Consider the following 26,799-nt stretch of genomic DNA (forward strand, 5'->3'; position numbering starts at 1 on the left):
CCACACTTAGCTTTCATGATTCCTTTCACTTTGGACTAACTTGTTTTAATTTTTAATGGAGTTCCAAGAAAATACAGGGGGGAAAAAAGTGAAAAAATTACTTTGAGACAGTGTGCATTAAACCAAAATAGATTTAAGCTATTATAGAATCTCCCTGCAGGGCACTTGAAGATGCACTTACATTATGTTGGCTGGTTGGCTTTCCAACTGTGTTTGATCCTCTTAGATTACTAGGTCTCAGTAAGAACAAGACGAGTGCAATCACCACCCAGGCCATCATTATCATGGCAAAGCTGATGCCATTGTCACTGGAGGAGTTTGGTCCTGGCACTACAGACAAGGAAAACTCAAGTTATAACAGAGTAACAGCAGAGTTTTTTTCCCCATGTGAAACCAAAAATGCAATCTCAGGGAAAAAAATCCCTGAAATATTTTTCAATGGAGTGTTCTGATTAGTCCCTTATTTTGGCTTTGAGAAAGTAATACTGTATTTTATCACATTTCTTACCCATCTGAAAAGAGAATAATCTATTTAATAATATTTCACTGGTATTCTTAAAATTATCATGAATATTTCTTAATTCATATTAGCTCCTAGTAACTGGAGATGATAAATATGCTCTTCACATTTAAGAAATCAAACTTGATGCAGAATATATTCATGTAGGAAAAGCCCCATAAGTATGTTGGTCTTTGTTTTTTTGCCTCAAACAAATAAAACAATAAGACTAAACTGATGAAAGCTTAGGCTCCACTATTAGGTCCCACACGGAGAACATGCTAATTTTTTAGCAAGAAGGGAGCAAATTAATGGTTATCAATTTCTTGAATCTACTCTTAAGTTATTTCTTGAGAGTTTGTTTGAAGACGTTTCAATGTCAATATGCCAGATCTCCATGACTGATCATCCAGGTCATGCCGTATTTCTGCTAACAATGTATCTGGCAGGAGGTGAAAAAATGCTGCAGAGATGCATTCCAAAGTGAAGCCCAGGAACACAATATAAAAGTTTTACACCAAATTTCCATACAGAATACCTGAAACAACAACATGTGGAAATAAATTTAAGAAAATACCTTCAGGCTGGAAATGGCTGGTTGATCTGTTTAGATCAAGAAACTCTTGCAAATACCTGCATATTTTAAAACAACTTTTCTTCAAGTAATCAAACAGTAATTAATCTTGTCAGTTGAAGTGTAAACACATGTCTAGATAATTACCTATGGAACTCACATGAATCCATTTATTATAGTATCTGAAGGCCTAACATCTTCATTAATGATCTATATGATCAACTGATACAGAGCAATTAATTCAAAGCTATAATGAATAACCTTCAGAAAGAGAAGAGCTATTCTATTTTATTACTCTAGAGGAACTATTCTATTTTATTACTCTAGATGAACATTTTAACATCCAGAAAACTCCACAGAGATACTAGTTTTATCTGTCATATTTCCAAGTTGTCTTATGTGGATCACCTGATTATGGAGTCAAGTCTGGATTCAGTAGTGGTTGGATTCTCTTATTTAACATTTACTTGATCACTTATACCCTGCTGGGATAATTTCATTGAAGGTTAACGCTGATACCACAGAACCACCCTCATCACTGTCATCCTGGGTAGCACTGCTAGCAGAGGCTCTTCCATGGAAAGGGTTTGTTCACAACACAGCCCTGCAGGAAGCTTACAGCTATGCCATTCTCCACACTGCTGCTCTGGGAATAAGGCTTCATGAGTTGGGGCTGTTGGACTGATGTCCTTTACTGACATCACATGCGCTAAAAAACGTCAAACAAGAAAAAAACTCGTGCATTATAGAAGTTCATGCTTCTCACAGCACAAACACTACCATTAACATGCATGAGCAAATGAAACTGCTTTTGTCTTTTAAATGTCCAAAATATACACATTTCAAAACTTGAGATGTTGCTAATGTAGAGGAATTTTATTATTAGAATGATATGCAATTACAAGTGAGAATTCTTTTGAAAATCTGAGTGAAAAGAGGGCTTTGTATATGGAGGAGATGGCATAGTGCACGGAATATAAATAAGAAAGCTACAGCCTTTAATTCACTAAATTCTTACACATGTGATTTTGAAAGCATAAGGAACTGTGAAGGTAAGAGTTTAGACCTTCAGTTTTGTTGACCAAAATATTATTATTATCAGCAGCATATATCAATATTTTAAATCTTGGAAAATCTTTATATATGCAGTCCAGGAGACTAGCATATCATTTGGCATGAAAAGAACAGCTGGTTTATTTTACAGGGGCTTCCAGACAACATTAATAGCCACTCTGAGACTACCTGCAGCAACAAGTAAGAAGGCTTTAGGTACCTGCTTTGGCAAACATTTCTGGTAGAAGGCTGAAAACTCAGATGACTTGTTAGTCAGGATTCCCCATACAACGCAGAGAAACGGACTAGTCCTACTGCCTTCTGGAATTTTGGCTGAACATTAGCGCACTTAGGGTCTGTGGTGGTTAACCAACAGTTGGGGTAAGCAAATGATGCCAGATTAGGTCATGCTACAGGTCAGGGAAGGAAGCAGAAGGGAGCAGAGAGGGAAACCACAGGTGTTCATTGCAAGACAGTTTTTTCAGCCTGTGCTGTAAATACAGTTCAGATGGAACCAAATGTGCTGAAACATGTTCTGAACTAAGTTAGGCAAGACAATAGCTGATCTAACTGGCCCTGTACTACCTACTCAAGGCATGCCAGACACTAAAACACACAGAACAATGTTTACACTTTCCAAGGAACTGTTAAACCCACATCTCTCACAAATGACTGTGGGCTTTAATAAGGATGTGAGATATTTCAATCTCTTACAGGGAAGAGGATAAGTAAAATTTCACATAGCTGGGGTTGAATCCAACTTTTCAAAGCTTTGCATCACAAACCAAGAGAACAGACAGGAAGCTATTTCAGCTACTGGAAGCAGTTATATGTAGGAGACAGCAATCTTGCTACAAAGACCTCCATCCCTGAGATCACAAAATAATCAGATAAAACCAGCTTACAGATAAAAGAACAGTTCAGTGAAGGTGAAACCAAGCAGGATGGAATTTATGGTGATGGGCAGAAAAAAAAAAAAATCTTCTTTTTAAGAGTTCACAGTCACAGTTTCTTTATCTGTAACCGGTATTTTTTGCAACTAATTTAGAAGTGATGTTTTGATTCCTTGAAGAATAAAGATTATCCTCTAAGAGCACCTGTGAATGGTATTTTCTAATATTTTCAGATGGACAGAAGATTGTCCTGGTCTGAGATGAATGTTCCTGCCACCACCCATTTTGACAGATGGATCTGGTTATTAATCTCCAGTGCTGCAGACACATCAACTAGTACAGAATTTAACAGCACATATTCCCATGTCACTGAGAGACATGACACACAATCTGTAACCTACCTTTCCATGCAACACTGAATTCCCAAGGTCTTTATTTTCAGAGTATCTGGTCCCCTGGGTTTTGCATACGTATATATCCCCACACTTCTGAGTGATGCCTGTGAGCAGTTCTGGCCCTGTGGTTACCTGGAATTTATTTATTTCCTTTTTTTACAGCATGACTGCATTATCTCTCTGCAGGAGAAAGCTTTATGAGGAGCTGGTCTGAGATTGTGGGATTAACTTCCATGGGAATTGGTGACTATGGTGAATCCTGTATGTTGCTCCATGTAGAAGATACAGTTTTTGGACTTGCTTTTTCCTACAGAAGCAGAGACTAGGCCACACAAACTAGTCTTCTCCCAGAAAGAAATGGGAAGTAGAAAAAAAAAACCTTTGTGACAGATGTTTGCACATTCATTTGAGGTTCTAGAAGGCAGTAAAAGCTATTATAATTATGAGTTTGGTAAAAAGAGTTTTTAAAGATTAAAGCTCAACCAATTCCTGATTGTGCAACTGAAATATCAAGAATACAATATTAAAACTACTAAGTGCCCATGTTAAATACCCTTACATGAATTTAGTGCTCTTAAACTGCAGTTTTTCCTTCAGAGTGAGGCTGTACTCCAAAGAAAGAAGAGAAATTTAATTTGTTTTACTGTAAAAGTGTATTCCATGTAGTGCTTTTTGTCTGCCCTCTCATGGTAGAAATTTATTTTGGAGACCGACCCTGGTAAAAACTGTTAAACATCTGCATGCAGGAAGGCAAAAGCATGGTCTCTGACTTATGTCTTCTTTTCATGGTGCTTTAAGCCTTGCTTGTTTTGTGAAGGAAAGGCATAAAACTGTATGAAGAGAGGTATTTTAGAAATCAGTCATCAGGGAAGACAAAGAACCCATGGGACCTTCAGGAGATAATGCCTGCAAGCTGACACTTTCAAAGGCAGGGATAAGGAACCCAAAGAAAGCCAAGACAGACTTGAGCAGCACAGGAAGGGAGAAGGGAATTCCCAGAAAAGGGAGGGAAGAGTTGGCAGACATTTCAAGCTGTTGGGTTAGGCTGCTGTGACTGCCCTAGATGAATACAAATCAAGATGAATCACATATACGTATTCATTTCAAATTGCATAAAAATTTGGAAGTAGAGTAGACAACATTTGAGACAGACATCTCTGACCACATTACAACCTAGCAGAGCACTGAGAATAGTGCTGAAAATATGAATGTGATAAATTGAGGTGTCAACGTCTGGGAATTGCTACAACACAGAAAAAACTCTGGCAGTAGCCCCTCATTTCCGTTGACGGGGAAGGCTGACTGTGAAGGGCCGTGAGCCATCAGAGCAGATCAGTACCAGCTGGGATCCTCCCCAGGCTGGATGAATCGCTGATGTTGCAACTGCCGCACGTCAGAGAAGCGCCGTGCTCCACTTGCATTAGACAGAATTCTGAAAAGAATTACCGCTCTTATTCCTCATTTCAAGGGAACTCCAAGATCTTCTGATTTGCTTCTGATTACAATCCCAACTGAATAGTAAATGTCCTGCCTATTCAAAACTTACAGCCTTTTCTTTTCTGCAAGGCACCCACTGAAATTGAGGGAACAGTCATCAGACTCTGACATGTGCTTTAATGCCACAGCAGATACTCTGATGGAGAACCAGCAGATGAACAGCTATCAAGCACAGTGCCCAAATGCTTGTTGAAGTCGTGCTCATATCTTCCTATACCTAAATCCGAAAGCATTGGTCCTGACCCTGGCAGGAAACTGCAGGGGAGTCACTATGACATAATGGTGCCAACAACTGTAAGAAAGAATTTATAGATAATAACACAAAAAAGTGAATGAGGGAAACCTGGTACTACTGCCTTGATATGGCTCTAAAAAACAAACAAACAAAAAAAAAAAACCAAACAAAAACAAAAAAAAAGAACCTAAATCAAGGGTTGAAAAAACAAAGCATGCTCAGAAGAATCAACAGAGGGTGTTTCTGAAAATTTCCAGCTGGTAGCAGCAGCACAACACATGATGATGCTGCTGTGACATTGGCTGAACCCCAGCCCTGACGTCTCCCAAAACAAATCCACATACATCTCATCAGTTATTCCACAACCTTGCAACTTAAGAATCTGTGTATGACAACATTCCCAGCTGTGCTTCCAGAAGGAAGACCAAATTCCGGGAATGAGTGAATTGGTGAGAGTGAAACAAACTTGTTCATATTGAGTTCTGAAATGAAGAATCAAAGTCAACAAGTAACAGGAAGTGGAGCTGTGGGACCTAGGGAAGAGGAGACCCACCTCAAACATAAGCTCATCACTTTACAGCTCATAAAAAAAAAGGATGAAGCAATGGACAGAAGACTGGCCCAGAATTATTTTAATATGTTTCTGAAAACCTCTCTAGAAGCTTCTCCAGGCTCAATCTGTTTATTTTTGCCTTTGACTCTCAGGGTCTTACAGATTTCCACAAGCACAGCGTCACGGAAGCACCACAAAATAATATGACAAATACACAGGCCGTGTCATTGCATCAGCAGAAAAATACCTTTGCTAGAACTAAATTTAACCAATATAATAACATAGGAAAAGATTTACTCTGTAATTTTTGCTTTGGTTTTTGAAACAAACCACTGGTTTGGAACAATTGCTGCCAAATTGCTTGCATCTGCACAGACAGTTATTGCAGAAATCTCAGAATGGAAAGCTATTTGTTGCAAACCATTCAAATCCCCACTGTACTATAGCTTGGTAACATGAAAGCTATCCCACAGGCTTTGTGGCCACACATATCAGAACTTACTCATTTATACAGCCCTTAGTCTAAAAGCTTCATAAATACTAATGATCCAAGACTCCCAAGGCATGGGTGAGAATGACCAACCATTGCTTGGTTTTGACCGTGGACTAAAGCTCAGAAAGTTCCACGCCCTGTCTGTGCCTCCTTCTAATACAGAAAATATTCTGTCTCCCATCATCTGCCTCTTTCCCTCTCCTACAATCAATGCTTGTGATTAAAAAAACTACGTAGAAGTCTAAGGTGTGGGAGACTAAAAAGTCTGCCCTTGGACGGGTGCATTTTAAGAGGAGGAGTGATGGAAGTCACAGACTTCCACTTACACAGACAGTGTAACTTACAAAGCCTAAGCCAGCAGCACTGTACAGCACATGTGCACCACACCATCTTTTCCTCAGGGGTTATGTGGGACAGCTCGGTTTCCCCCGACAGCCCAGCACGGCACTGAATCTGGGATTGCTGCACACTGGCAGAGCCCAGTGCAAGTCTGAGCTGCGTGCCCATCTCTAAACAGGTTTTACAGGGGAGTGAAGAGGGAGGAACATGAGGGTCAGTGAAGCCATGCACGCTCTCCAAGATGCTGGAAACCTTGCCTGCACTGCTCCTAAACCTACAAAAGATACAGGCACCAGCAGCTCTTGCTTATAAGAACAGTGCTCAGGTGCTTGCTGCTCCCTCAAAGCATTACAGCAGTCCTGATGCAAGCTGAGTGAGTTCACATGCTCAACTGGTAAAGTGATATAGGAAAAACAGACCCACTTCACTTTTATTTACAAACATTTGACCGAATTCCCTCTAGCTCACCGAAAGTGTCTCAGGGAGTGTCTCAGTGCCTCAGGGCATACTTACATTACTGCATAACCTCCACACAGCTATGCTTCACTGTCGATTCTGGTAACGTTTGACTGACCTAGTACTGCTCGTTGTTTGGGAGAGGTTTTTTGATGCATTTCACAACAAATTCCAAGGAAGTGTACACATCAGTCCTCTGCTTCATTAACTACACTGGCGCCAAGTCAACAGAGATGCAGTCATGGTGGGATGTCAGCTTATGAGTAAGAGCCTCCTCTTCCTCACAGTGGAGTATAGGGGTCACAGTACTGACAGTTCATCACCCAGCCCCAGCTGTGAACACGTGTGTGTGTGGGTGTCTGTGCTCAGTATCTAGTCTTCATTAGTTAGGCTGCTCTAAATGTGAGGAGGACAAATAAGGCACCTTCCAAATTTTCCCCTCTCATTCCCCAAATCATCCTGTTTGGAGGCTAACAATAAGATTCAGTAATGCCTGGGGCCTGATTGATGGTTTTGCTGGTTTATTGATACCTCCAGGATTCTCATCAATGCTGCTTCTAATGTACAAATGTTCATCACAGGTTCTCAGAAATTACCTCCCCAGCACATCAATTTTATTACTGTAGTATTTGATTTATTGTAATAATATGTTCCTATAATGTTAAATCAATTGCTGCATTTTAAAGAATAGTCAGACTGTGTTTTAATTACTGCTGTTCATTTTAATTCCATGAACCTGATATGAACAGTTACTCACATTCCTGAAGGCATTCTGTGTCTGTGCAGTACGACTGGGATTGTCTCAGCTGAAACAGAGAAAAAGAAAAGCATTACACGTAACAATAATTCTTGGTTGGCTTTTACTGAAATTAGGATTTAATATATTGTCATAGTCAAGTTCAAGGATAACTGATCCTTTATTGGATCACACTTGACTTATGGTTTGTGAAGAATCCCAGGTATGGAGATAGCTTCAGAACACTATTTACATAATACCTTTAAATCACCTGACTACAGTGTGATTGCTTCCAATTCAGCCATTGAATACCTTTCAAAATTCAAGGAAAAGAAATCTGTGGTGATATAGGAGCTATTATATGCAGATATACTCTCTATACCTGTCCATTATAAATCCCAAAATATCTGTTCTTACTATTATCTAGATCAAGTAACATTCAAATACTCTGATTACATCACAATAAATGATCAGACTGTGATAATGGTTATGCACAAAGAAGCTGAATTAATATTTCACATCTAAACTTAGTATTTACTATTTCCCCCCCCCAAGACCTTTTTTTTTTAAAGCAGGTTTTAATATGTATTTTACTGTTTTTTCTCTTTACTGATGGGTAAAATTTAAAACATTTTTAGTGACTGTAATGACTATTTGATTTACAGACTAGGTAAGCTTGCCTACTGCAAGAAAAGTCAACACTGGCTAACCTGCAAATCAGTACAGCTATTTTACAGATGAAAGAGCCAAAAAAAGGAAGACAAATATAACTTTCTTTATTTGGATCAGAGATGTTAAATAGATGGAATTTAATGTGCAGCACTATGGAAATAGATTCTACACTCTGCTTAGGTAAACTACATGGATTGTTAGGAAACGTTTTTAAAAGTACAGAATTGTGACACTGCCTTGGTTAGAAATGACATTTGCTTTTTCACAGGTTTTATGATACAGCTGTGTCACAAATCCCAACACTTTTTATCACAACAGGCTAATCTGTTTATTACCAGTGTAAATATACAAATGTTAAAGACATGAAAAGATGGTGCTCTTTATGTAAGAAATACATGAATTATTTCCACAAAACCCAATTCTTCTTGTATTGCCATAACTGATTTAATGTATGTAGTCATATTATGCAAAACACATCAAGGAAACAGATGAAGAACTGAAGAAGGAAGACATCTGGGAAAGTATAAGCTCCTTTTATCATAAAGATTGTCAATGACTGACACATTTGAAAAAGGAAAAAATGTAAGTGGAGATTGATCACATTAATTCTTTCATTAATATATTAAGATCTACTAGCAAATTTACTGAGACTACAAAGAAGTCTCTCAGGAAGGAATTTGGAAGGCTAGATTTAACCTTTCAGCTATTTCTATAGTTAAAAACAGCACTGAGGGAAATTCAGGCAGAATACTACTCTTTCTTACTAAAGGAAAAGATCTATCAAATTATGCATATTTACTGCCTTTCTTATATAAAAGCTCATTTTATTTTAAAGCTTTGGAAGTAATTTACAATGGGGAGGTTTTATCTTAGCAATAGTACCCATTTGAAATATTTGAAAGATTTCCAAACTGAGAAAACCAGATATTCCTATACCCATATTTTAAACAGCTCAGCAACATAATTATCTTCTGTTTGTATAAGAGTCTAATTCTGAGAGGGGCTTAATTTATAATCCCTACTTAATGCACTGTTTACAGATATTCAACACAGAAGGATGACCAGAATTAAAATGGGCAACAGATACTTGATCAGGAGGATTGTACAAGCATCTCGTTATCCCTCTGTCCCCACAATGGCAAGTCCTCATACAGTTTATCTAGTTTTCCTAGATACAGAACACTGCCTGGGGGTGTTCTAGCCACAGTATCAGTTATGTCCCATTCTAAGTGTCATACTCTGTCCAAGTACAACTTTTTTAAAGCTCTAGGATGGCTCTCTGAGACAGGTAACAAATCTGTCTTTAACAGCTCAGCAAGAGGCTGCATATTGTCACTGTGGGATGAAACACAGCAGATCATGAAAAACGGGCAGCAGCAAAAAGAGGTTTTTCTTAATTCACTCAGGTCAACAAGTCCCTTACTGTGTAACCCAATCTGAATCTGATTCCTTGTGGTCACTCATTTAGTCAAAAGACAAGAAACTCTTCTGGCACACGTATGAAATGCTTACGTAAGTTGAATGGCTGGGAAAGGTAATTCAGCCTTTCGCTGAAAGAATGCTCCTTCTCCCAGTTAGCTCTCTTTTGACAACAACACCCTTTAAGGAACACAGCAACTGTTGGGAAAAACTCAATGTGCAACATTTCAGTAGCAAGGCAATTGAAAAAAGAGCAATTATCAGGGACTGGAAATAAATAGTCCTTTGTATTAAGATTTTTCTATTCCAATGTGGAGGGGAAGTTTGGATGAAAGTTTGTGGAATAATGGTAAAAAGTTGAACCAGATTTCACCTGTTCTCAACAAAACCCTCAAAAAGACTTCAAATACACTCAATGTTTTTCAGACTGGGAATACTACAGAGCTCATGAGAAAAATTTGAGCAGAGAAGTAATTTTTCAAATAATTAACTCCTAGATAAAGACAATATTATTAACAATTATTTTGATTTTATTAATACTTCAGAGACCCTTGTGTGGCTGAAAGTGTGAATTTAGTGAAAGATTAATAGCTGCCTGTCTGATCTAACATCTACTAAAGTCAGCAACTGCCTTTTCATCTTTTACCATATATACTAAAACAGTCCCTTAAGAAGAACACAAATTAGGCAAGTGAAACATAAGGGTGTATTCAACAAAAGAAGAGAGTGAAAAATGTTACAAAACCAAATATTTATACTATTAATAAAAAGGATTATATCTGAATTTTAACATTGTCTGTGCAGTTTGTCATTCAAATATAATAAATGGCTTAGTGCACATGAGCCAAACAATGAATTACTTTGTTTTTTATTGTCCAAAATGAAGTAAACACAAATTGTAAATAGCATGAAAGCTAGAAGAGAGCTAAAATAATAAAAAAATTTACAGTTTTAGTACAGTGCAGACTTGAAAAAATAAAAGTAAAAATATTAATTATAAATGTATAGTATTTAAAATAAAACTGTGAGCTATCATTTCCTCCAAGTACATTTAAAGTCTTGAATTGCCTAAGTTAAAGTAATTTAAACTAATAATCCCCAAACCACAAGAACTCTTGTTCAATAGGAATATTTGGTTTCTATGAAACCCCTGATAAGTTCCTGGAAGAGGCAGCAGTGGCAGAATCACAGCAAATCAGTGCCCACTTAGTGACATATTGTGAATGTAAACTCAACACAATACCAAGAAAAAAGAAGAAACCAAGTTACTTCCAGTGGTAAGAGAAAAGGAGTCTTGCTCACTCCTTCCTCATGACACTCAAATTTTGCATTGCAAAAATAAAAAGGGTACATTTCAAATAGCTCCTAGCTTCCAATTTGAAACCGTTCTTCCTTTGTTTTCCTTTTCCAAAATATACAGCTTTTAGCCCCAGATCACACTAACACAACAGTGTTTAGATCCTGCTCCTTTGAGAGAAGGACAGATTTAACATGCCATCTTGTGGATCAACAGCATCCACCCATTAAGCACACCTGAAACCTGTGTCCTGCTGCTCCTCTTTCAACAGATGCCATGTTATGGTAGGAGTCTGCACAGCTTTCAGCAAGGAGAGCCTCCACTTTTTACAATCCCTAGCTGTGAACAAAACGTGAACAGCCACAGTAAAGGCACACTGCTGTTGGCCTCTGAAAACTCTTTTGGGAAGTCACCATATTAAGTAAAGTTTGTTTGGTTTTTTTTTCATGTGCACACAAACATGCCACTGTATGTATGGTGAAAACAGGATGTGAATTTTTACTGCATTTTAGCTGTTCCACAAAATCACTGAAGTCCAAGTGAAATAGTAAGCCCAGTGAAAACAGCTTCATCTAGCTAAACAGAGAACTTGTTTTTCCACCACAGGGACCTCAGCCACCAGGACAATTTTAGTCCTCCTTGAAAGAAGTTAAGCTACTTGGCATTGCTCATCACAGATACCTGCTGTGGAGAGAGACATGCACATTTTGTCTACCAATATATTAAACAGTTCTTGCTTCAATTCCTCTGCTTCCTTAGTGAAGCTCTTCAGGTGAATTTTCAGAGTTTGCTATGCCAGAGTTCAACAGTCTCACAGTCTCTGGGACTGATCCTGCAATCTCTGCTCAGACAATTTTTTTAAAAATGAAAATCAATAGCATATTACCTGAAAAATCATTCAGGGCTTCTATCCAGTGTGAACACTTTTTCTTGAGAGTTAAATGTATTATTAAGAGTTAAAAAAAAAAGGACAGAGCATAGAAATATGAAGAAGATACCAATGATCAGACAGCTCACCAGTTTTTTTCAGGAGAAACAGCAGCATAATTCCTGTCCAAAAGCACTTTCCAACTCCAGAAATGGTGTACTAAAGAGGTAATGAAACAAGAACAACAGGACTCACGGCAGGAAAAAAGTGCAACTGTCAATGCAGTCTAGTGTGAATGGCAGATGAGGTGAAAATATACTATTAGTATATTATTTATGTAGGGATAAATAAAATAACTACGTTTCAGAATAACTTTTGAGTATGCTCAAAGCAGAAATAAGTCCTCAAAAAAGACAGAAATTAAAAATTAGTAAATTAATGAGACAGATCAGGAAAAGACCTCCATACAAGAAATTGTGATGGATGAAAGCCCAGAGAGATGTGTGAAAGAAATAGATGAAACAGGTACAAAGATAAGAGAACAAAAATAGAAAATGGTGGGAATGAAAAGAATAGTTAAGTAGGAAAGCAAATAACTAAATTGATATGGTCACTTATTCCATGAATACAAGTAAATTTAAAATGGAGTCATAAAGACTGTTGATAGAAAATCTTACGTGATAACGAGGGCAAGTATCATCCCTTGTGAAAATATTTTTTTGCTATTTAGACCAGCTGGAGGCTCTGCTTTTGCTCTCCAACAATGCCAGAAGATGACAACACAATGGCATACTCCTGATTGCAATCTCATGCTTCTGGGTAATGAAATCATTGTTTAAGCTTTGTTGGCAGCCACGTCTGTTCTCTCCAAACTACATAAACTATCTAGTAAACAACATGATAAATAAATTGCTATGGTAGGATATGCCAGCCCTGAATACAAGCCAGGCTGCAAATTGATTTGCAGCATTATCTGTAAGAGTTCAGATTTAAAGATGCAAAAAATGACACCTACGTGCATTAGTCTGCTACAAGCTGGCAAACAAAAATAAGAGGAAAAGAATGGCATACTGATGGAATTTAATGGTCTCTTAAACTATACTAGCTTCTCTTAGAGGAACAAGCAAGGAAAAAGTGAACACTGCCTTCCCCACTTCTTCATTTTCTATGAGTATTTGCAGAATTAGAATAAATTATTGTTCATACAAGGACAGAATAACAGTATGAAATAAAAATATAGAGCCTGGTCCTGTGAGGTGGCAAGTAATTTTCTCTCCAATTCCAAGTGAGAGAGAAGGATGGTTGCTACATTTAAAAATAATATTCCTAGATTACAAACCAACTTTTAAGACCCAGAATCATCAGCCAGTAATGACAGAAGGAGAACATTAACTTTCGTATTGAAAGACATGACATTTTATGGAGGAAGATGCATCAGAAGTTCCAGGGACCACTGCAATCTGGAGCCCTGATCTGCACATGAACACATTCTTCTCTTCAATTTTTCATTCGTTCTGGGATTGCTGTTTCACCTTGATGTCAAATAGATCTTCCTTTTTCACACTTCCCTCACTTTACAATTGCCTGAGTTACTGGTACTTCATTTTATAATTTTGCTGACCTATGTTATCAATGACATCCTCCTTTTACTGAATGCAAAGCAGAATGAATTAGCAGTGAAAAGAAAATGAAACAGTGATGATCAGACCATTACAAGGAGCATCTCTGACTATGTGAAATACTAGACAACAAATACACAAGCCAGAATATTAAACAGAGGCATCTGAAAATGTGCACAAACGGCACATATATCTCCCCAGAGGACATTTGCAAACTTATATCTAAAATGTAGAACCAAAATACGTATAGGCTTTTTGACCAAACAGTTGACTATATTCTCCAAAATGATGAAAAAGAAAAGTGTACTCCCGCATAGACAGCCTTGAGGAAAAGGCTTAGAACTCACAGTTCTTAAAGATACAAATTACAGTTTGCTCTAAGTGGTGATTACATGAGGCCTGAGAGAAAAAGCATCATTTTCTCCATTTTCCTCAAAAGAGATGGCCGTAACACATCTCTGATCATCAGAGTTCAGCCATTCATAGTACAGGTTATACCTATCAATTATTTCTGGAATATCAAGCTGAAAGAATTTTCAGTGCATGATTTTTTACACTGCTTGCAATACACTACGCATACCTTGAGATGATCATGAAGTGTGACTGAGATTTTCCTTTTTTTTTTTTTTTTTCCCCCAAATATATATTGGTTAAGGAGGAGCCTTGTCAAGCATACTACAAAGCTCAGGAATGGGAAATAAAAAAGTCCTGATCCCTAACCCCTTAGAGACCCAATGGACACCACTTTTCAAAGCTTTTTTCTTTTCTAACGTGTAGAAAATACTCTCCATTTGCACTGTTTGAAGTAGAATTAGATTCTAGGTTATGACAAGCATTGGCAGTACATGAATTCTGTAATACAGCTTTATGGCCTTAGCCTGTGCAACACCAGTCCCTTGAGCACCCAGTGAAACATAGGAAAATGGAGGTCAGTGGAGCAAGAGCACTCAGGTACAGTCTTACCCTCTGCCACTCCAACCCTGTGTCTTATTCTTTTGGGCTGGAGTCTAAGCAGGTGCATGAAGTCTTCTCCCCTGCACCTCTGAAGAATGACAGCTTCTGTGTCCTAATGAACACTGAAAAGTTCAGCTGTTGGGAAAGGCCTTCTATGAATTAGCTTGAATGCAGAGGACAAAAGGGGCAAGTGAGAGCAAAATGTAGTTTCCTGCTCTTGGGATGTTTGGCTAAAAACTATGGACTAAAAGAAGTAGCACCTGCTATATAAAAAAAATAGAAGGCAAACACCATGGAACATATGCCCAGGGCAACCTTCATATTTAAAGGACATTTTAAATTATAAAAATGTATTTGGTATAGCTTTGGTGTGCTTTCAGTAAAAGTCCCCATCAGTAGGGAAAGCCACTTTTGCTGACTATTTAAGTTGGGCTTAGCTGTGCTAACATCTTGAGAGCTTTTCAACCATTTGCAGCACATATCTATTTTAGTCACCTATGTTTATTTTGTGCTGTTTACACGAAGTCTCCTTCAGCCAAGAGTTGTGGCTATGCTGGATACTATTTCAGACTATGCCAGTTTGAAACAGTAAGACTCTAAAATGACCTGGTCAAGAGAATTATGCAAAAACTTGATTGACAAAAGAGTTTTTGAACCAATTATGTTCAAATACTTTGAGAATTTGCAACTCCTGCTACAAAAATCTAGTGACAAATCAAAATACAAGAGAGATTAAAATAAAGAATGATTTGCTCTGTATCCTCTGAAGTTTTGATATAGCATCATAAGTAAGTTATGTAAAGACCATTACTTTGCAATTAGCTACTAAAGGAAAAACACAAGGTTGTAATCCCCACAGTGGTTTGTAAGTAGAACTGTTGGCAGTTTATCAAAATGGGTCCTTTTACATTATAGAATTAAAAATGTTTGGGTCAAAAAACATACCGCTCATTTTTGTAAAAACTAGTTTGAGAGAATTCTGAAGTCAGTTTTTGTAAATCAAATAACACTGTACCCGAAGGAGACAGAAAAAGGATGCTTACTTGACACAAAGTCATGTGTGTTACTGGCTTGCTTGGACATTTCTGGCCACTCTAAGCACTCATAAGCAGGTTTCAGTCTTCATGGAAGATGCTCTATGTATGATTATTCCTCACCACTACATAAACTGTGTTTTCAGTCTAGTTTTCAAACTTGAACTGCCCCTTTGGCCAAGATCAGCCATGCCTACTCAGAGAGCATTGATATCCAGAGGAGTAACATAAAGGAATCAGATTTTTGTATTACAAAGTAAGCAAAAAAAGGGGAAATAAAAATGTTCAAATACAATATAACTCTCATCCAGGGATTTGCTGTCTTTTGCCAAAACTAAGACAGGAACCATTTCCTCTGGGTACACAGAATGTCCTTCATGGTGATTCTTTCAAACAGCCATCCCCTTGTCTGACAGATTCCCCCCAATAAAACAACTTGCTGTCATTTATTGTTCCTCATTCTTGAACTTTGGCTCTTTCTGTCAAAATAAGTTTTGCAGGGGGAGGAGACCGAACTGGAGATAAAGTCATGCAAGCTAACAAACCTGTCTTTGTCTTTTGACAATTCTCGTGCATCTGCAGAGGATGGAAAATCTTGTGATATTTTTCTTCTATGCTTACTTCCTCTTATGGAAGTTCCCAATTAATTGCTATATCCATAGAGTAAATAGTGAATCCAACATACAATAGCCAAATTGTTATTACACAACACCACCAAATCATAACAGATGGTGCCATGGGTATTACATACTAGAAATTATATTTTTGAAGTCACGGCCAAAAAGTTTAGATTTCTAGTGTTTACTAGGAATATTTGGAGATCATAACATCTGCTTATTAATTGCAATGGCCATACTACAGAAACTTACACGTGTGAAATGTTCATATTTTGTCACCAAGGAGAACCCTGAAAAATTCACTTCAGAAAAAAGATAGAACATTCAGCATAAAATAATTCACTGTCACTTAAACATGTATATATACATTGTAAGAACTCTGTGTATGAACAATATCTCTGAGTTAATCTAATAAGCAGCAAAATATCTTTTAAAATATTATGCATATTAGAGATACACAGTTCACTGACTATAAAATCTTCACAGTATTATGAATTAAGAAGGGAAGAAACCCAACAAAACAAAGCCCTGCTTAGTCAAGGAAAATGAAAGACAGATAAATAACCAAACCACATAACTAAGAGGTGGACTTTTTAACAGTTTTCTGGTTTGTAATTTTCTGTGGTGTTGCTAACAACAGAGAGCAAGAAGAGTTTAAATGACAATAGCTTTTCTTTCTTCATTGCATAACCATTAATTGTACTATGAGATGAACTGAAGTCTGCATTTCAAATAGAGATTTAAACTATATGCTATATAAAACCTCCAAAGTAATGTATTCAACCACAAATTAAACTTTGAATGCCACATACACTTCATAAGAGTGTTGAAGTAAATATAACAATTAAACTAGAAGTTAAAATTACCATATTGGAAATTAAAACAAGAACTTCAGGTTCTAGAGGCAGACTTCTTGACCTCCTTTTAATTTCGGAATAGCAGTGTCATTCAACTCTCCTGTACAGTTAATTGTAACAGAAGTCCTGTGTATTTGAATAAGTTAACTCCACACATAATAGTCACAACTGAATATACCATAACCTCTTTATTAGCAGGAGTCTTAATTCTTATCCATGTTGGTTTAGATAGGTATAAACAAATTAGTCTGCAAAAATTAGTTTACTTTAACTCAAATGGAAGTTTAAAACATCTACAATCAGTCTTGAGGGTTTTGCACAATTACTATTACTAGAGTAAAAGACTAGAGTAAAATACCCTAAAAGTAACATTTTCACACTTGGGCATTTCCCATAATTACATTATAATTCTGTTAAATTTGATTCTGTTAAATCTCATCTCTGAACTTCTGCATTTACAATGCTCAGTCTGGAGACAACTGCAAACACCTTGGTATACAATTTGCTCCAAAATCCTGTTGAGTACTGCCAGCTTTTAACACCTTTTAAATGTACTCTGATTTTATACCTATGTATATTAAAAAGAATCAACAATTAAATACATATGGGGAACCATTCTGGGTACACAGCATGTTTGGATCTCTTTTTCTCACCCAGAATCTGAACAGACCACTTAGCTTTGTTTATCACGATGATTCTGAAGTTAGGGTTTCAAGGATCCAACTTTTAGAGGTAGTGTGCACCCAGCCTCCATTGAGACTTGTGGGGTTCAGCCATTTTGAGAGGCAGCATTCACGTGTTCTTTTTCGCACAAATAGTAAAACTTCTGTTTGCTTGTGTCGTGTAAGGCTGAGTGACAAAACCACAGCTAGAAGGCAAACTCTTACTGAAGCATAAAAGTTACAGATGCAAAAATGGCTTAGCAAGTCTCCTGCTGAGATCATACCACAGGTTACTTGAGGATAGTCTGGCTGCTGACTGAGACTTCTGAGACTTTTCTAGATTCTGCTAAATTATCCCAGCTAGTGATTTGGTCTTATAAATATTTAGGAGCATCTGCTTTGCTTTTCAGAGAGACGAAATCTGGAATTTCCCTTTACTCCTCACAGTTGTAAGTGCTAATTGGTATGATCTTTTTGGAAGGTGGATACTGAGCAATAAACTCCATTCTTGCAACCACACAGAACACTGTTAGACTGCTCTTGGTGATTGCCCAAGAGCATGCACCTATTACGTGCTCTGTTCACATTCATAACACAGGAACTAATGATTCTCCAAATAATCCATTTTCATCCACCTCACAGTGCCTGCAGCAGCCCAGGAACAAAACCTCAGACATTCGTGGCATTTCTTCTAACTTTGGACACAACTCACTTACATTGTTCATAACTAGAATCCTCCAGCCACAACAAAGAGAACTGTCTGACCAGTACCACTGCCTGTCAGTATCTTCTAGCAAAAAACCAAAAAGATTAGGAAATGCTGAATGGGGGTGAAAATTCTGAACCATGCTAGTTTAGATTTGCATCTGACACGCCTGAGGAAAAAGGGCAGCAGACATGCACCCTCCTTTCTTACTCCCATCTTTGGAACTTGGTTATGGGGGTTCCTTTCTCACAACTTCAGCATGTGTTAGAAGCCTCAAGGTTCAGAATCAACCCAGCTGTGGGATACGGCACAAATATCATGTTAAGGACAAAAAGAAAATCCTTCTTGGGAAAGAACATAGAAGATTTTGAAATTGTGCCTCTAACTGGGAAGCATTATCTAGGATGGCTAGGCCTGATGTAAAGGCTCCACAGAAAGGACAACTATTGTCTACAGAAGCCTCAATTTTCTGTACCTATGTGTCAGCAGCACTTTTCCAAAATACTGTTAAGAAACCTCTTGAAGAAGGGCCTGATCCTAGAGAGAATCTTCTTCACACATAACTGCCTTGAACAGTTGATGTACTCAGTAACTTAAAATTATATTAATTTAGGCCCTAAGAAAGAAAATGTGATAAAAACAAATATATGAAAATCAATATGGGGAAGTACATCAAAGGATGTTGATGTATACTGTAATCTTAAAAAGAATTTACCAAATTAGAGTTGTAATCAAATTCACCTAATTGCTTACAGTTCATAATTGTTAATGTTATTTTAAAAGTATATATACTTAGGAAAAAAAAAAGCAGCACTTTGTAGCTTATTTTTCAATAGACATTGAACTAAGTTCAATACAGAAACAAAGAAACACAGCTATTTTACAGGTTACAGTTAGAGCAATGTACATAACTTGCTTGAAGTTGCTCAACATATCAATGACATGGCAAGAAACAGAACTCAAAACTCAGACTCACTGGATTCTCAATTTCAGAAGTTTTTAGAGAGTAGTTTTAAAAATTTAGACATCATTATCTTGCCATATGAGTACGTGCAATTTCATATGTGTGGAACCACCTTGACCACAAAGACTTTCCTGGGTAGTTTCTTTGGTTTTATGCAGACTGAAAAAAAGGCATATAAAAGAAACATTTCAAGAGAAACAGTGTCAGTGCTGTCAAAATGCAGTTCTGGGAAATAAACAGAAAGGTATAGTTTGTACTGACTCTTCAAAAGCTCATCAGAAAGCTGGATACACGCATTCTAACCGTACATGCTACTAAATAAGCAGAATCAAAAGCATCAGTAATTGCAAATCTGCAAGAGCTGAAGTAATGTCTGAATAACCACCCTTCCAAATATCCTCGTGTTATCCTTACCAGATTAATCAGTCTTCTCATTGCATGTTCATGTGAGCAAATGCATTCACAGGGATCAAATCCACCTTCTGCCATGGCTCTCTGGTTAAACCTGAACTTGTCTGAGAATACCTAAGAAGAGTAAGAATAAAAGGACAATGAACTCTTTTTCAACTGACCTTATTTTCCAGAGACTCACACATCAAGTTTCAGTTCATTTAATGCCTGGGTGAAAAAGCAAAACAAAGCAGGGTAATCCTATTATTCCTTTGGCAGTATGAATGAAGAAGTCTGGTATGTGCAGTTACATTTTGATGTTGCTGAAAACACTGTCTCACACAAATTTTTTTTGCAAGACTGTGTTTCTCCCCTGGGTTTTCTCACCTACCAAAATGAAATACATCCTAACAAACAAGAAGCACAAAGATTAAATTCTTGTCTCACATCTGCACAGTGGGACTCTTAAGTGTACATATACAAATTGAAAGGTCAGGGGAACTTGTACTCCTAAATCCTAATAAACTGCTGGCATTCTCCCTCCAGACCAATGTACAGGAAAATAACCTAAAACTCAGTAAGTTGTTTGCTAAAGGAAACAATAATCTTTGTTGTATAATGAAAGTAAGCAGCAGGGGTACAAAAGTGAATGTACTTGAAAACACTTTAAAAATGGAGTTATGCACACTAATTTTAGATCAAAGAAGTAGGTTAATCACTTAGCAATACAGAATGTTCAAAAAAGCCGTCATGGACATGGTAGGAAATCAATTCTAGGTTATTCATCTACTAAAACCACTTATACCAGACATGTCAGGCATGTTCAAACGTATGTTTACTATTTACCAATAACTTTTCAGTGATTTAATTGAGGGTCAAACCGTGCAGCAGACTGCAAGGCATTTCTACCCTTGTGGTCAAATCTGGGATTGATTTCTCTCAGATGAGGACTCTTAAGATATATTAGGCGGTTCTGCAAAACCATACTTAAGAAATATTTTTCACTTGCCATCCATAAAGCTGTATCCAGAATGTGTTAAGAGTTGCATGCACTCAGGCTCTGATGTGACACAACTGGCAAGCTTGCAAAAAAGACAAACACAGCAGTGCAGAGCACATACAACCTCTCAATTCCTAAAACAAGTACTTTATGAAGGTACCAGCCATTTGATAAGGGTATGCTGAAACAACAGACGTGTTCTGCAGTTATCGCCTATAAAAACTTACAGCCTCAATCATACATGAGCATTTTAATGTTTCAGTGTCACTAGAAGAAAGAGCAATAACCTATATGTCTGTATCTCCATTCAACAGAATGTAACACTGCTATGTTCTACCCTCTTGGAGGGAGAAAAAAGCACATGGTTTTCACAAGCTCCTCCTTTGTTAATGCCTACTGTTCTGAATAAACCGTTACCATGCTGGAGAGAGCCAGAGAGTAAAAGAAACTGAGAGATATCTGTCTTAATTATGGAGTTTGAATATCAATGCCCTTAATCTGTTAGGGTCTCCACTTTTTAAAACGAAAACTGAAAAAGGAAAAAGAAGTTGAAGTGATGGAGGAAATTCTTTTTGCCTAGATACTAAGAAAGCATAATCTGGTTATGTAGTAAGAAGATGACTGAGAGGTGACTTGATTATGTAGCACACAAGTACCTTTGAAAAGAAAACCAGGCCCAAGTATTGGATTTTTCAATGAAGAGGTAATCAAGAACCAGTAAATGGATGCTGTAATTAACCAGGTTGAAAAGAAGAGCAAGGCATACATTGTTGCACCGATCAGTTACTGTGATGGTAAAAAAACTGCCCAAGAAGCAGTGGTTTTGCCACCACTCACTGCATTCAGATATGCTTCAGGAAAATACAGGTTACTGAGTAAAGTCCAGAAGCACCCAAGTTCAGACATAATGGCCTCCAATACACAGGAGATCAGATGATCTAATAACTCTTTTTAAGAATTATTATAAGGCTACTACACTAACTTTCATGAAATTATTTCAGAACCACTAGAACCACATGATAGCAATAGAAGAAATTCTTTAACTACACAGTCTCCCTGAATAATATACCACACCAAGCAGAGGAGCATTTCCAAAACAATCTGAGGATAAGGAAGAGATAAAGGTAGTGATTACTAAACAGTGCAAAATAGCTTCTTTGGATAGAATGCTGCCATCCACAAGAAGGTATTTGAACAAGTGAAGTTGCAAAAAAGTAATTGCACAATTGTTAATTGTAACTTGAAATAATTTAGGGGTCATAATAATGCCACAGCAATTAACAGACAAGTGTTTATATTACAGAGTACTGAACGAAAACCAAACACCAAGTAAGAGTTACCATTGATAAAACCAGGCTAACATTCTCTACAGAGAATGCAAGATAAAAAAATTCTACAATAAATGGGAAAAGTTAATCTGTCATACAACAGCATAAATTTAAACAGAGGTGAACTAAAAGGAATTTACCCCAAGGCACCTGTACATGACAAATTACCTCAATGAGCTAAAGAAAGCACAAGACACATCACCAAGGAAAATGCCATCCAAGCTTTGAACAAAAGATCTCTTAAAGCTTTCCCACCTTCACATGATGCTGAAATGAACCACCCTTTCTTCCCTCCAAGCCTATAACAACCTCTTTCATTGGCAAAGAACCAAAGATTGACCATATTGTTCCCATTTTGGGAGCAGCACTAGGTTTTCCCCTGAAAAAGAGACGCTAAAATTGGGTTATTTTAATATGCTTAAAAACCAGATAAATAACTCCCCTTCATGAAATTATTTTTTAATGGAACTGAAGGTTACTGAGATTTTATACATGTCTGCCCAATTACAAAGAAGAGAGAAACACTCTACACTACAAGATGACTTCCACTTGCAAAATGACACCCTCATGTCTTTATTTCTCTTTAAAATATTCTTGAATTAACTGTTACTTGTAACACACCTCAAATCAAGCTCTGTAATCAGATCTTAAGCTTTATTAGAGTTTTGTGACCCTGTCTAAGAATAAGAGACTAATATTTTTATACACCACAAAGCAGGATTTATTGGCTCAGCCTGTTTGTATCAAAATCCTGTTCCAGAATTGCAGCGTGCTTCCAGCCTGCCTCCCGGTACTTGCAATTGTCTGATCTCACGTCAGCAGCTAACTTGTTCTGCTCAGCTCTGACCTCTTTGCTGTGAGTCACACAAGCTCTCCACCTTTTGCAAATACAGTGTTCCACACACAGTCTACCACAGAAAATTGCAGTATGGGCTCTATTCTTTTCCTCCTGACTTGGAGAAAGAAATAAAATGCTTGTAGCTTTCCTTTACTTACTTTTTCCAGTATGTTTTTCTGTTTATTGTCACCTTGTTTTCCTTGGAGTTGACAAAGCTAGTTTGTACAGCTGGTAGGATCACAGCAAATGGTAAGGCTATGATGTCAAATACCTCAAGTCCTCTGACTGGCACTGTCTTTTACGCAACTCAAAATTACCATCTTTTGGATTGGCCATGTTACTGCTAGCACAGCATTTCAATCACAGCATTTACAAACAGCTGGAAGACGTGGTCAGTAAATATGCCAAAGCTCTCTATGATAACAGCTGAGAAGATACCTATTATGGCCTCCAGACTAGCAAACTGATAGAGAGCATAATAAAGGAGAAAATTAGTAAACACGAACAAATATGATGTACCATCAGACAGTCAATATGACCATTCCAGTGTAAAGAGGCCCACAGAGGTAATCATAAATAGAACTGCTGAAATTAAAACACTGTGGTTGGAGTTTGAATTACTACAATTGAGGAGTAAAGTGGAGGATGGTCTCTGATGATTTAAGTGAGAAATAAAAGCCCCCCCACTACTTTTTGACTTGAGTATCTATTTGAAATTGCAGCCGGTGAAGCCATATGGAAAATATTTCTAGTCTCTCATGATTTAAAAAATAGCATTCTCACTTATAGTAACTATTGTAAATTGTTTCTTTTATTATCTTCCCCACTCCCAGCCCTACAGCAGTGTGCTATATTTTATACATCCTACTATCAAACCCACAATCTTTATGGCTACAATCTGGCTGGGGGGGGTTGTCCCTAGAGACTCTTCTGTGTTTTGAATTATTGCAATGACTATACATTATTTCCCAATTCTACAACACCGCTCCTGAGTAAATAGCATGCAGCTGGTAAGCTCCGGGAGACAGAAATTATACTCTTCCTTGCTCCACTGTAATAATTAAAAAACTGGATTCCTTTCTATCGTGAAGGCAAATGAGAATGTTTGTGCATTTTCCATGTGCTAGATGCCCTCCAATGTGATTCTTATATGAAGCTGATTAGCAAAATGGTCAAAGTGTACACATTGGTCATCTCTACTCCTTGGTATAAAAGACTGTGTAAAAATATCTATCACTCCAGTATTTGAAGAAACATTCACTTTATATGATACATAAATCAGAGTTACTACAGATTTATCACGGACTAAACCAGGTATCTTCAGCATCAAAACACTAAGCTCATAAATTTTTTTCTTTCCTGAATCCAGGTACTTAAAATGTAGACTATCACAAACACAATAAATACAATGGCTGAAAGTCCCCTGCTAAGAACTATTTTCACTGTGTTGCTATTTTACTGACGACTGAAGGTACGAAATCCTTGGGAGCAAAAATACCTCATAGCACAGCAGGCAAGTAACATAATATTGCCATATTACTTTAAAAAAAGAAATAAAATCCTATTCAGATCCTTGCTACTGTTTTTCAGCCTGCTGCGATAACTTGGAATACAATTGTCAAATTCCTCTTCCAAAGAAGCCAACAAGTTAATATTACTTCTGAGTTCAGTTTGGGAGAAGTGTGGCAGAACAAATGAAAATTTGTATCAAATTTAAAATAAAATTACAGAAAAAAAAGCAAATTAATTGCTCTGCCTCTTGCAGCATTCTGAAAAATTACAAAGGTCTAAAATAGAAAAAGCCATGCACAGAGCATGAATGATTCACTGCCCCAAAGATAAAATGCTCATTTTTATCTTACTGTCTGAGGCAGAAACCCTCTCTCTTGTACTCATCCATTATCTACTAATGTATACAGGTTTCCTTAAAAATTATATGTTTCCTTGCCTTTTCACCTGCATCTAAGCCATACTAGTATCCATGTCTTCTCACAATACCTGACTCTTGTTGTAATTCTTCTATTCACAGCATGCTCCAAGTTTGGTTCTTTTGTATAATCTTTCCCACCTCCAAACATTTTCTTCTAGAATCTAAAATATCCTATACACTGGCCTCACATAACATAACACCCTTGCTTTCCTGCACATCAAGTCCTGTCCCAGAGAAACTACCAGGCACTGGGACTGTGTGACCATAGTACCCATTAACTCAGGAAGAGAAAATCTGCTTCAAGCAGAAAGAGACTGCTGTGATAAGTTCCTCCTAAAACTCCTGATCACTGCTTTTATAGGAATCTCTTCTTCTCCTTGACCATTCTGCCCCCCTAGGTACTGTGAGCACTCAAGAGGTAACTGGGACCCCAGCTGACTCATTACTGGGCATTTCAAAATGTCGCTGGGTACAACTGGTTACTCCAAAATCCATGTCTAATGCCTCTTCTAGGGAGTGGACCCACTGAGCCCTGCCTAGTCATACAGAGTCCAATTCAACATCTGTTAGCTGCACAGTAAAATAACAGATAAAGGTATATGCAGTAGGGCAACACTGTTTACTAGTGACCAACCAACCAAGTGAAGCCAAAACATTCCAAAACAGTGAATCCCAGACAAACTCAGAATTTTCTCTATTTGCTATTTAATGCATTTTCCTGTTGGTTAACATTTCTTGTAGTATTTGTTTCTTGTAGTATTTGTACTTCATGCACATCCCACCCTCCTGCAGAATCCTGAGTGTTTTGTTACTCTTCTGATGAACTACCTACATCCAAATCACTAGCCTATTATTTAACTTCCCATGATTTCAGTTCTACACCTAAACTTCCTGAGTAAGACAGGGCAGGGAATTTTATCCACTGATTTCTGCATCATGTGTTTCTTCAGACTAGACTGCAGCACAGAGGGGGAAAACAATAGGCATGGATTTTGGGGTTTTCTCTTAAAAAAGCCAAACAGATGTATGTGTACATAGGACTGGCTGATTTCACCAGCACATAGCTTTGTAAAATTTCTAGTTCAATTGCTACTACCAGAAATGCAACACATTTCCCATCACCAGAGCAGTACAGAGGAGGAACAAGGCAAAAATGGTAGAACCATTAAAGAAGCAATGGAAGGCAAACTAAACAAAACTACAGGACAGTGTAAGGAAACAAAAGCATTAGTAGTTGAATAGGGAAGAAACTTCACAAAAGGAACTACAAGAATAGGGAGAAAACTAAAGAGAAAAATAAGAAGTACTTTAAAAGAAATAAATGCTATTCTGTTTGAAGTTAACAGGGGTATGATTCTAAGACAATAGAACCCACACTAAAGACAAAGACACCACACTAAATCAAAATCAATCCAGAAGCAAAGAGCCTGGCATAGTAACCAGTGGAGGTGGTCTTCATTTTTTACAAAAAAGTTTTAAACTGTTGGGGTTATAAAACTAGCAAAAATAAGCTTGAAGTTTTCTAGGAAAACTTCCTTTACAAAGCAACTTCCTCTGTTCAAACAAGGCTAAAAATAACTTCTGCAAAGAAGAATCTTGTATACAAATTGATACTAATTAAAACATTCCAAGGATCTCTTCTCCTCTATTACTGTAATTTAGATCGTTCAAGTAAATATTCCCTCATAGAACTAAAGCCTGAAACATGGCAACATTATATTTGGCTTTTTTATAATGTTGATTTTTAATCCCTTTTATTAATAACCCAAGAGAAGCTCTCTCATCTCTTTCACACTTACAGCTGCACCCTATTTTTACTGGAACAAATACTATGACTCTCATCAGATTTAGTGCACCAGGATCTAGTAGTTCTGCATGATCACAGATCTCTAGAGAACTATTGATGATCTTTTCCTACCAA

General features: G+C 37.4%; 1 protein-coding gene across 3 annotated transcripts in view; it reads right to left on the reverse strand.

Annotated features, from left to right (window-relative positions):
* Nucleotides 1-26,799, reverse strand: part of SMIM14 (small integral membrane protein 14) — a 38,463-nt gene that overhangs the window by 3,528 nt on the left and 8,136 nt on the right. For all 3 annotated transcript variants that reach the window (XM_038134246.1, XM_038134248.1, XM_038134247.1), the window contains exons 2-4: nt 19,807-19,917; nt 7,745-7,793; nt 182-330 (exon numbers count right to left, since the gene is read on the reverse strand). In XM_038134246.1, the coding sequence (XP_037990174.1) occupies nt 182-330; nt 7,745-7,793; nt 19,807-19,881 (273 nt within the window). In that variant the 5' untranslated portion in view covers nt 19,882-19,917. The remainder of the gene's footprint in view (nt 1-181; nt 331-7,744; nt 7,794-19,806; nt 19,918-26,799) is intronic.

Source organism: Motacilla alba, chromosome 4 (assembly GCF_015832195.1).
Source record: "Motacilla alba alba isolate MOTALB_02 chromosome 4, Motacilla_alba_V1.0_pri, whole genome shotgun sequence".
NCBI lineage: Eukaryota > Metazoa > Chordata > Aves > Passeriformes > Motacillidae > Motacilla > Motacilla alba.